We start from the raw sequence: 11,873 nt of genomic DNA on the forward strand, positions 1-11,873 counted from the left end.
CTCGACCCTACTCCAGGAAACTACTCGAAAGGTCTTCTTCTTCTTTAATGGGGTTGATGGCGGGTCGCGACCACAGAAAGGCGCATACCGCCACCTACTGTACAACCCAGCAACTGGAGCGGATAAGGCAAGAACCCGGCAAAGAAAATAAAACAATAAAGAAAAACCAACAAACCCAGAACAAACCAAACAAAAAATATCCAACCCTAACATCACCACCCTATACAAACCTAATAAAATTAAAACCTAAACACAAACAAACGTCACGAATAACCAGAAAGGTGGTTGGCTCATCCTGGCGTGTGATAGGTTCGCTCTTTCTAGCAGGAAACTCCAGACTGCAGTTGTAAACAAAACGCTGCTGCAAGAGAAGAAAGTGCAGCAGGCGTTCAGCTGGGAAGCCTTCAAACACCTGCTGTTGTGTTGCACATTCAGTAACGGAAGTCAGCACATTGCAAAATGTTAGTTGATGTTTAGTTAGTTGATGTTAGTTGATCTTTGTGTTTTTTTAATCTGTCGACTCGTATCATCAAGCTAAGAAGGTTGCAGAGATGAGGAGTAACTCCTCAGCCTCGGCTCCTGCTCGCAGCGTCGGCTCAGTCCGTCACAGTCCCCCTCTTAGTCCACGTTTAGCCCAAACACTCAGCTCGTTGGATGAGGCTGCAGAACAACTGATGGTCCACAGAGAGTTCCAAGCAGCTTTCGACACATGTGAGAGAGGGTTGGCGAGTCTCGCCAGCGTCGAGCAGGAGGACACAAGGTGAGTCGGGCTCTTTGGTATACAGTGGTGTTAGTGGGCGGCCTCATCTCCATGCATGTGTATGCATTGTTTAGCAACTAACTGTTTGTATTATCAAATCAAATGTATTTGTAAGGCCCGACAACACAAGTTAATGTCCCCATGGGCCGGACACGTCATCACAAGTCAAGAAAAAACATCACAATAAATCAAGAACAAATCAAAAACACCATGAAGTCCAAAAAAAAATTCAAATAAATTAATGCAACACTTGATTGAAAAGTTTATTAACAGATTGCAGAATGGGTACAGTACAGTACAGCTCAATACATACAATTGTTAAGGGGATGCAGACCAGAGAAAGACTTTCGTCTTGTTTACATCAGGGTCCCCCATTTTCAATTCATCATAACATATATGACATGCATGACATACAGATAGACAGTACTGCTACATCTATACATTTATGACATATCAGATTTGCAAATACAGTACTATTTGTGATACAAAAAGTGTCCAGAAAAAGAGTGTATATACATTTGACGTAGAAACTGTACATTGGGGGAGGTTGGGTGGGTGGGGTTGGGTTGGGTGGGTGGGTGGGTGGGTGGGGGCTGTACATTGGAGGGGGGGTGGGGGGGGGGTTGGGTAGGGGGGACACTGTACACTGTACATTGGAATACTGACAAAGCCATACTTGGTCATTTACTGTACAACTGGGAATAGGACATTTGTAGGGGCCAGTTTTGAATTGCAGTCTCCCGTAGGTGTTCTTTGAGAGTGTTTTTGAAAGTGGGTAGTGATTCACATTCCTTTACAGCTGTGGGTAGGGCGTTCCACATTGATGTGGCATAACTGCGAAACGTGTTTAGTCCCTTGTTTGAGCCGAATCTGGGTTTAACATGATTTGTGGAGCTCCCTCTGGTGTTGTGATTGTGGTATTCACTGACCTTTGGGAAGTATTTTGACATGTACATGGGTACCTTGGTCGCGTAGTGTATCTTGTAGACCAGGCCCATTGCAAGTTGCTGTACTCTGTCGTCTACTCTAAGCCATCCTAGGTTGTCAAAGTGGGCAGGGGTGAGGTGGGTTCTAGGAGTCGGGTCAAGCAGTAGTCTGACTAGCTTGTTTTGAGATGTTTGTAATTAGTTTTTTAGTGCCTTTGAGGTGCTTTGGTACCATGAGGTGCAAGCATAGTCGTAGTACCCTTGAATGAGTGCTCCTGCCAGAGTCTTTAGGGTATTCTTGTTTACCAGAGAGGAGATCCGGTACAAGAATCGAGTTTGTTGGTTTTATTACATTGGATGCCATTTTGTCACAGGAAAGATTAGCCTCTAGGATGGAACCCAGGTAGGTAATTTCATCTTTCCTTGTGACAATATTGTCACCCACTGTAACCGAGAAGCCGTCGGTCTTGCTGAGTTTGTTATTTGAACCGAAGAGAATGGACTCTGTTTTGCCCATGTGTAATGATAGTTTGTTGTCGGCGAGCCATATGCAGATTTTGCCTAGTTCCGAGCTGAGGGCTTTTTCAACCTGTAACTTGTTCTTGTCAGAGACCAGCAGGGCTGAGTCGCCCGCAAACAGGAACAAGTTGCAGTCACAAGCTGACGACATGTCATTTGCATAAATTAGGAATAGTAGCGGTCTAGTATGCTTCCTTGTGGAACACCACAGCTCACTGTGAGGGGGGGGGATAGGGTACCGTTTACCTCCACCATCTGTTCTCTCCCCTCCAGGTAGGATTGTATCCAGCTCACTGAGACTATCAAAACCAATTGCTTTTAGCTTGTCAATCAGAATGGTGTGATTGACAGTGTCGAAGGCCTTTTGTAGGTCCAGCATGACCATGCCGCAGTATTTGCCCGCATCCACCTCTTGTTTGATGTGGTCGTTCAAATAGAGAAGGCATGTGTCAGTGGAGTGGGATGTTCTGAAGCCAGATTGGAATTCGTAGATTAGATTTTTTTCCGCGAGGTACTTTTCGATCTGTTCGTATACTATTTTTTCCATGACTTTCGAGATGGATGTAAGGATAGAAACAGGGCGGTAGTTGCCTGGGTCTAATTTGCTGCCCTTTTTGTGCAGGGGTGTTACTCTCGCAATTTTGAAGTCCTTGGGGACGTGTCCCTGTTTTTTTTTCTTTTTACTTAAATTTTTATTTGCAGTTTTAGTTTACAAACATACATCAGACAATACATTCAAATAACAGAAATATCCCCATCCTCCCGCCATCCACCCCGAGAGATACGGCTCCCCCATATCCCAGGACCTCTATACACGGAGCCGGGCTCCAGCGACACGGGTCCCTTGAATCTACTGGGCCCGGCCCAGTAGAGGGGACTCAGGGGAGTGCAGGGGGCTCCCCCCCACCGAGCCAAGTCCGCCACCTCCCATGTCCCAAAGAACCCCACCCCCCGCACATCGACCCCACAAGACTTAGTTGTGTGTCATGTGTGTTAGTGTCTACAGTTTAGTCTAGTACGTGTTATTTATATTATATGTCCCGAATCAAGACTCAATTCCCCAACTAATGTGTTCACCTTGTCTGTATTCCCAGTGGTCTGTGTGTTATCTGCAGTGTGTCTCGAATCATAACATCCATTCACTATCAAATAATATGTATATATGGTATTGAATCTTGGTCATTGTGTGTGACCTCAGTGCTCGAGTCCTGTTTGGTGTGTGAGATCTCGTTATTTGAATCCTGGCTGGTCTGGTTGATCTCGGCGCTCGGCTCCCGGTTGGTGTGTGTGGCCTCAATGCTCGCATCCTGGCCTGCCTGGGCGACCTCCGTGCTTGCATCCCGGACGGTCCGTCCGACCTCGGTGCCCGAGTCCTGGTTGGTCCGGTTGTATCCAGCGTCTCTTTGTCCCTCTTTTGGGGGTCGTCCGTTAGGGCTGGGCGATAAAACGATAACGATAACTATCGCGATAAATTATTTCCTCGAAATAAACATGAAACGTGGTCGCAAAGTTTCGATATATCGATTTTCCAAGCTTGGATATGAGCACACGCACTAACAACCAATCAGTGAAGGAGATGGCCGACAGCGGAAGGAGACCCGGAATCTAGGACTCCAGTAGTCAACAGGCTGGCTAGGATAATTAGCTTGCACGGCGCTATTTTATAGTTTACCTGCCGAGTTGGTGTGTGTTTTGAATTCTGAGGGTAACTGTTATAGTAGTGTGGGGTATACGGTGCACGTCGTTGCAATGTATTGGGGCGGAACAGAGTATTTTATGGTCATATTTAGTACATTGTCATGGAATACACTGCTTGGAAACGAGGCTGGCTAGGATAATTAGCTTGCACGGCGCTATTTTATAGTTTACCTGCCGAGTTGGTGTGTGTTTTGAATTCTGAGGGTAACTGTTATAGTAGTGTGGGGTATACGGTGGACGTCGTTGCAATGTATTGGGGCGGAACAGAGTATTTTATGGTCATATTTAGTACATTGTCATGAGATACTCCGCTTGCTCTGGCTAACTGCTAACGTGCGCGGACTGATGACGACATCAACTCGACTCTCGAGACATTCGCAGCAGCAAAACAAGTCTATTAATAGCCCGTCCATCGGCGCCGCCGCCGGGCATAAAAAGTTAATTAAACTTGACAGACATTATATCGACGATAATTATCGATATCGAGTTATATGAAAATAATTTTATAATTTTATCACGATAACGTTTTTGGCCATATCGCCCAGCCCTATCGTCCGTTCCATTTCTCCCGAACTAGCCTCCATGTTCCTATGAATATTCTGTATTGCATCGAGTACAGCCTCCGTGTTGATTTGCATGTTAGCATCGTTAGCATTCTGTATTGCTTCTAGCCTGATCTGAATGCTAACTTGCATATTCATCGTGTTAGCTAACTTAGCTTCCATGTTAGCTTGTAGCTCCGTCTCCAGCCAGACCTCGCTGTGGTCTAACGTTATACTTGCTGCATCATCTCCTCGTGTTGTACCTCTCCCTTTGTCGTATTTTCTTTGTCGGGGGTCACTCTTCTCTCACTTCTCCTCGAGTTTTGTGCACTGGGTCTTGTCATCTTTCTTTTATCTTCGATGTTTGTTACTTTTTTAAAACATTTTAAATTTTTTAGCATTTTTACAGCTTTTCTTGGTCACGCAGGACCGACTGAGAGGGCGAACGGGAGGAGAGGTGGGGAGGACATGCGACAAATAACGTCGGGTGCTGGGATCGAACCCGGGTCGGCCGCGTAGGTGCGCGAGGCACTATGGTATGCGCCACGAGGGCGCCCCGAATTGTTACTTTTTATCGTGTTTTATAACTTTTTATTACCTTTCTTGAATTTTGGACCGGGAGCTCTGTTCTGCAGCTGCTCACCCGCTCCTCGCCAAACCGGAAGCCGACGTGTCCCTGTTTTATGGAGAGGTTTATTATGTGTGTGATGACTGGGGTGATGGCGGCTGCTGAGTCTCTGAGGACACTCCCAGGCATACCCCACGCAAAGTTAAGGAAAAACTCACTAAAACCTAGCAATAGGAAAAAATGCACCACAGGCAATGTGGAGGAGAGAAACCTTAGAAGGGCCGTTCAAGGGGGAATTTAATAATGTTACTTATTAAACATTATTAACTAAACGGAAATGTACATGTCTCCCTCTAGGTATGAAGAGTTTAAAGCAGGCCTCTGCATCTTAGGGATGCAAGCGTTGGCTGAGCTCAATCAGTGGCGTGGTGTTCTCACGTGGATCCTCCAGCATTACGAGTGCCCAGAGAAAATACCTGCTAAGATAATGCAAATGTGGTGAGTAACTTTCATGACTCCCTCATATCTTACACAATGTGCCAAAAGCTTGCATGCATGCATACTGCAGACATGATTGCTTTATTCATTTTTTGAATGTCAATAATCTACTGGCATGTGATAATAACCCTGTACTAATTAAATTTTCTCTCGTTCTCGTTCTGACAGCATACTACTCTACACCAAAGTGAGCGAGCAAGCTACGGTGCAGGAGGCCGCCAGACTTTGGCTGCACTGTCCATCCAATAGCAGACTAGCATGGTTTGGGAACGTCGCAGAGCTCTACTTGTTGCATATCCTCGTGCCCCTGGGGCACCTGGACGAGGCACGGGAGTTGGTCGTTGGCGAGGTGGGAAGTGGCGCGTTCACAGAGGACCAGAGGAAGACTGCACTGGAGTTTCTGGAGGAGAAGGAGCGAGAAAGTCAAGAACCACCTCCAAATCCAAGTCGCAGTCCCAGCCCGGAAAATACTGGACCTAGCGTTTTACCACAAGGTCTTACAATTTAATTATTTTTTATTTTATTTTTTACCCCCTTTTTCTCCGCCTGATTTTCTATGCTTTTTCTCCCCCTCCCAATTTAGTCGTTATGCCAATTCCCCCCCCCCTCCCCTACCTGGTTGTTGTGCGCATGTTCCCCCTACTGGTCAGTACAAGGGAACCCTGAAGGCTACCACATGCTTCCTCCGATACATGCGGAGACAGCCAGCGGCTCTCTTTTCACCTGGCAGCGAGGACTCTCATTGGTGAAGCGTAACGCGTGGGAGGTCACGCTGCCTTCACCCCTTCATTGTCCTTAGCTAGGCTAACATGCAGCCAGATAGCTTTCTACTGAACACACGGAGAAGAAACTGGTATCTATCTTCTTGTCTCTCTCTGGAGAAGACGGTAAGCTAATTTCCCAAATGTTCCTTTAAGTTTGAGTCCCAAATCGTTGTATACGAATATAATGACAATAAAGTACAATCTAATCTAATAGTGGGTTTGTGTGTGTGTGTGTGTGTGTTTTTACAGGTACTGTGACTCAGAAACTGCAGGGCATGTTGAGGCTTTTGTACAGAGGACTGTCGGTGGCCAGTGCTGGATCCTTCCCTCTGCGGAGAGTCTTTATGGCCGTCGTCCTCGTCTACATGCTCTTTGTTCGACTGGATCCAGGTTGGCCCACCTGTTTATTACATCCTAGTAGGGGGTCATGATGGAAGGCATCCACATTTACATTATGACAGAATTCAACAAAATGCGGATTGATTGATTCAAGTTTCAAGTTCAAGTTTCTTTATTAGTTGTCATACAAAAATACAGAATACTTTTATATGAAATGCTTTTTCCTGTTCTGCTCCTGAGAGTGTGCTAGATAAAAATTAAATAGATAAGTAAAAGAAATAGAAGACAAAAGTGTTCAAAACAAAATACAATACAGAGTAGAATTTTTTTTTGTAAAGTTACAATACAATATAAAGTACAATGCAGAAATGGGATGAGGTACAACTTAGGGTAAGGTGCAATGAGATATGAGTTGTAGTGCAAATCTCTTTACCAATAAATATAAATATAAAGTGTGTTAAAGTGTCTAAGGTGGGTAAAGTGGGTGCTACAGTGAGTTGTGTCATTGAGCATCCTGATGGCCTGGGGATAGAAGCTCCTTCTGAGTCTCTCTGTGCTTGCCATGAGACTCTGGTATCGCTTGCCTGACCGCAGCAGTTCAAAGAGGCAGTTGTTTGGGTGGCTAGAGTCTTTGATTATTCTCTTAGCCTTACCCATGCAACGCTTGTTGTAAATGTCTTGGAGAGTGGGAAGCCCACCTCCAATTGTGCGTTCGGCTGAACGGGCCACTCTCTGTAGTCTGCTACGGTCTTGTGCGGTGCTATTCCCAAACCAGGAGGTGATATTGCCAGTCAATCCTTGATTGAAAACTTTATTAACAGATTGCAGAATGGGGTACAAACAATACAGTACGGCTCAATACACACAATTGTTAAGAGGATGCAGACCAGAAAAATACTTTTGTCTTGTTTACATCAGGGTCCCCCATTTTCAATTCATCATAACATATATGACATACATGACATACAGATAAACAGTACTGTTACATCCAGACATTTATGAAATACAAGATATACAAATATACATTACTGTTTAAGAGACAGAGTTTCTAAAAATAAATATATAAATATATATGTATGTGAATGCAGTCCATTTACCATTAACAAGATATTTAGGCTATAACACTTCAGCACAACATTTAGTTTTGTTCAAAATATCGTTGTAATGTCAAATTGTGAACCCTGTGCACGTAGAACATCTGAGGTATTGTTGAATTTAATATAAACATGTTTGTTGGAAACAGATGAGTAAAAATGTTCCTGTTCTTTGCCCACAGCCCTTCCTTCTTCTTTTCTTTGGATTTCAAAACTTCAGCAGCTGCTGACACAGATGTGGAATGCCATGTTTGCACCGTACCACCGGGCTGTTGCTCAGATCTAAGGACATATTTTGTATTGTTCGATATTGTTGTATAATTATGGCATGCTTGATTTGTACAGCATTAAAAAATTGTATGTTCTGAATTTTATATCCCTAGGCCTAGCCCTATTACCTACTCATCGACAGGGGTGTAAAAAGTACCCAGAAATTATACTTAAGTGAATGTATGGGTGTAACGGATGGTATCGTGAAGCGCAGTCAAGAAGGGCTGGGGTGAGTAGCGGTGCTATGGGTTAAACTCACTCTCACATCCTCAAAAGACGCATAGACACGGTACAAAGAAGTGAATTCACCTCTTGGTATAGTGGTCTGTGTTGCTGCCCACGGTGTGGGAGACCGGGGTTCAACTCCCACTCGGGGCATCGAAGTTTGAGGTGACGTTGTCACAACCGTTACAATGGTGCCGACTGACGGATGCCTTGGGTGGAGTGGAGTGAGTTTAAGGAGGGTGAGTGTAACGGATGGTATCGTGAAGCGCAGTCAAGAAGGGCTGGGGTGCAGGCACGTGCACACATAGAGCCCAAGGGGTGCTTGAGCACCTGCCTTTTTGAGCCTCATAAAAAAAGTGCCCTTAAAAAAAAAAATAAAATAAAAGATTTTTTTCTTTTCTTTACCGTTATGCATATAGACTGCCCTTCCAACTGAAAAATGTCAGGATAGAATCAAAATATTAGGTAATGAGAGAGCGATGCCCCATATTCCATTGCAGTTTGCACAGCCTCCTCAGCGTGCCTCTCCACGGACCTATATATTTTATGCATAGCGTGGGTGGTGATGATGATGATGATGATGATGATAGAAACCGCTGTGGCGCATACAGTTGAATGCTGGTATTACACTCATTGAGGGACACGAAGAAGTCAAGTCCGATGGGATTTGGGAATCTCAAATACAAATCGGGATTGGAATAAAAAAGGCATTTATATTAAACAATACAGAATATACAGCACTTCTTGGGGTCTGTAGGGTAAGCACTTATTCCCTCCCCCATGAACATTTATGGAGATGTATGGGCCTTTTAAGTCCGTGTACAAGTGTCTTTCAAGGATAAGTGAGCTCCTGCACTGATTATTATAGTTCAATATTCAATATTTGATCACCAAAACTCCCCAAAAAGCATAAAAGGGGGGCCCTTGCCCGAAAAGGGCCCTTAAAAATCGGGTTTGCGCACTACGCGCGCTCTGTTAAAAGACACACAGGTATAGTGCCCTTTTCAGCCTTTGAGCACCTGCCCCTCTAAAATCCTGCACGTCCCTGCTGGGGTGAGTACTGGTAGCGGTGCTATGGGTTAAAATCACTCTCACATCCTCAAAAGATGCATAGACACGGTACAAAGAAGTGAATTCACCTCTTAGCGGTCTGTGTTGCTGCCCGCGGTGTGGGAGACCGAGGTTCGAAACCCACTCTGGGCATCGAAGTTTGAGGTGATGTTGTGTCACAACCATTACATGGGTACCGTCTCAAAATCGTACTCAAGTAAAAGTCAGTATCTGGCTAAAAACACACTTGAGTAAAAGTAAAAAAGTTTCTACTAAAAAGTTAAAGTTAAAACTTTTCATGGAGATAGGGCCGTGGCCCGTGGGTGCTCGTCTTGTCCATCCACGCCGACCGTTTCGTCCTCTTCATCACTCGTACTATCGTTTGTGGCCATCTTCTGTAGCTTGTCACTCTTGACTGTATTCTTCTCATATCAAAGATACCCGCTTTCTAGTCTTGCACAAGGATTAATCGGCATGGGTATGGGTGGGTTCATTTTCCATTGATCAGGATTTGATTGGCTGTTTTTAAATAAAGTGCGGCCGCAGGATTAATAACATTAACGTTAGTTCGGCCAGAGAAACAAATGGTTGGACCTGCGAGATTTGTACTTTGTAGGTCTGCATTTTTAATATAAGGAGTAAAAAGTGTTTTTTTTCTCTGAAATGTAATTGAGTAAAAGTATAATTATACAAACCTAATAATACTTGAGTAAAGTACAAATCCCCCAAAACAGTTTATTGATTGATTGAAAATTTTATTAACAGATTGCAGAATGGGTACAATAAAGTACGGCTCAATACACACAATTGTTAAGGAGATGCAGAGAGAGACTTTCGTCTTGTTTACATCAGGGTCCCCCATTTTCAGGGGTGTAAAGTACTTGAGTAATTGTACTTCGTTACAATACTTAAGTACTGTTTTGGGGGATTTGTACTTTACTCGAGTATTATTAGGTTTGTATACTTTGTACTTTTACTCCATTACATTTCAGAGAAAAAAATACATACTTTTTACTCCTTACATTTAAAATGCAGACCTACAAAGTACAAATCTCACAGGTCCAACCATTTTAATTAGTATATTTTTGAATTGTTTATCTGGTCGAACTGCTTTAGCCCCGTTTAGACGGAAACGCTAGCAGGTGAATCCGCAATTTTTTTTTTCGGATGTGCCTTTCATTTATATACGGAAACGATGTTTTTACGGGGTGAAACCGCAAAAAAGTGAGACTACCTTCCAGGGTGGAATTCCTAGAAACGATAAACCTTTCCGCTCTCATCTAAACTGTCAAACCGCATAAAACGATGACGAAAGGGTTGTCAAGGCTCTCGTCGCGTGTACTGCTTACATCACAGGCATGCGCCAGTAGCCTAGAAGCGTAAACAAAGCATGTCTGATTCTATCCATGGCGATCACCTGAAGGCTACATTGGCAGTACTTTTAAATACACAAGAATCTGTCCCGCGGCGTGACTGGACCCACTGTCTGTGAGTGACTCTGCTTTGGTCCAATCACATTCCCCACCCACAGTCTGCGAATCAGAGGCAGAGTAGGGTGGGTCTTCACAGCACGTCATGTGACATATGCGCCAATCGTGTGACAGCGGGGCTCCGTCGTCTGGAGTCGTTACAGCCTCGTCTGCACGGAGAATTCCATCCCAAAATGCAAAATTAAAAGTGAAACCGTAAGACGACTTTTGCGGTTTCTGTTCAGACACTCTCCGTCTAAACGTAGCCTAACATTAACGTTATTAATCCTGCGACCGCTGGTAAACAGCCAATCAAATCCCCATCAATGGAAAATGAACCCGCCCATACCCATGCTGATTGGTCCTTGTGCAAGACTAGAAAGCGGGGATCTTTGATTAAACACCTGTTATCAGAAGAATAGACAGTCAGAGTGACAAGCCACAGAAGATGGCGACAATGAGTGCTGAAGAGGACGAAACGGTCCAACAGATTGCTGGACAGCCCGACGAAGAAGTTTCATTGGGGTAACCGCTCACTGGATCGACACTGAAAGCTTTGAAAGGCGTTCTGCTGCACTTGCCTGCAGAAAACTGAAGGGCTCCCATACTTTCAATGTTTTGGCCTGCAGTGCCTTAAACAACATTCACTTGGAGTACAAAATCCGCATTATGCTGTGGTTAATATTGTGATATTATTCAGGGTACTCCAGTATTCTGTCTTTAATATTGTGATATTATTCAGGGTAATCCAGTATTCTGTCTTTAATATTGTGATATTATTCAGGGTACTCCAGTATTCTGTCTTTAATATTGTGATATTATTCAGGATAATCCAGTATGCTGTGGTTAACACTTTGACTGCCATGAAACGTTTTTAGACGTCATTGCTGGCCATGCTCAAGTTGCCGGGGGACGCTGTACAGCGTCCTTATATCAATATTTCAAAAATCTGCGATCGGATTCATATGTCCCCTCCGCTGGCCTGAGATCCACCAGCAGGACCCACTGAGCTCTCTGGCGGTTCAGGAGCGCCATCTGGTGGCCGATCGGCGCAATCGCTTAAACAGGATGTGCCATAGAGGTTGTGCTAGACGTCCGTATTGCTTCCGGCCACTCGGTACATGTCCCGGGACTCTGGCTCGTCACGCTAC

General features: G+C 44.4%; 1 protein-coding gene across 1 annotated transcript; it reads left to right on the forward strand.

The window, feature by feature from the left end:
- The first annotated feature begins 372 nt into the window (after window positions 1-372).
- On the forward strand, window positions 373-8,082 carry pex26 (peroxisomal biogenesis factor 26). Its single transcript, XM_084330394.1, has 5 exons — window positions 373-760; window positions 5,371-5,511; window positions 5,680-6,005; window positions 6,525-6,665; window positions 7,891-8,082. Exons 1-5 carry the CDS (start codon window positions 552-554, stop codon window positions 7,992-7,994), a joined length of 921 nt encoding a protein of 306 aa, XP_084186520.1. The 5' UTR covers window positions 373-551; the 3' UTR covers window positions 7,995-8,082.
- Window positions 8,083-11,873: the final 3,791 nt, after the last annotated feature.

This window comes from Notolepis coatsorum (genome assembly GCF_963971535.1).
Source record: "Notolepis coatsorum genome assembly, chromosome: 15".
NCBI lineage: Eukaryota > Metazoa > Chordata > Actinopteri > Aulopiformes > Paralepididae > Notolepis > Notolepis coatsorum.

What these genes read in the sequence shown, in the direction of transcription:
- pex26 (XM_084330394.1), top strand. Translation starts at nt 552, where the DNA reads ATGAGGAGTAACTCCTCAGCCTCGGCTCCTGCTCGCAGCGTCGGCTCA. An exon ending in ACCTAGCGTTTTACCACAAG is followed by an intron (nt 6,006 to 6,524) that starts GTCTTACAATTT and finishes GTGTTTTTACAG; the next exon opens with GTACTGTGACTCAGAAACTG. An exon ending in CTTTGTTCGACTGGATCCAG is followed by an intron (nt 6,666 to 7,890) that starts GTTGGCCCACCT and finishes CTTTGCCCACAG; the next exon opens with CCCTTCCTTCTTCTTTTCTT.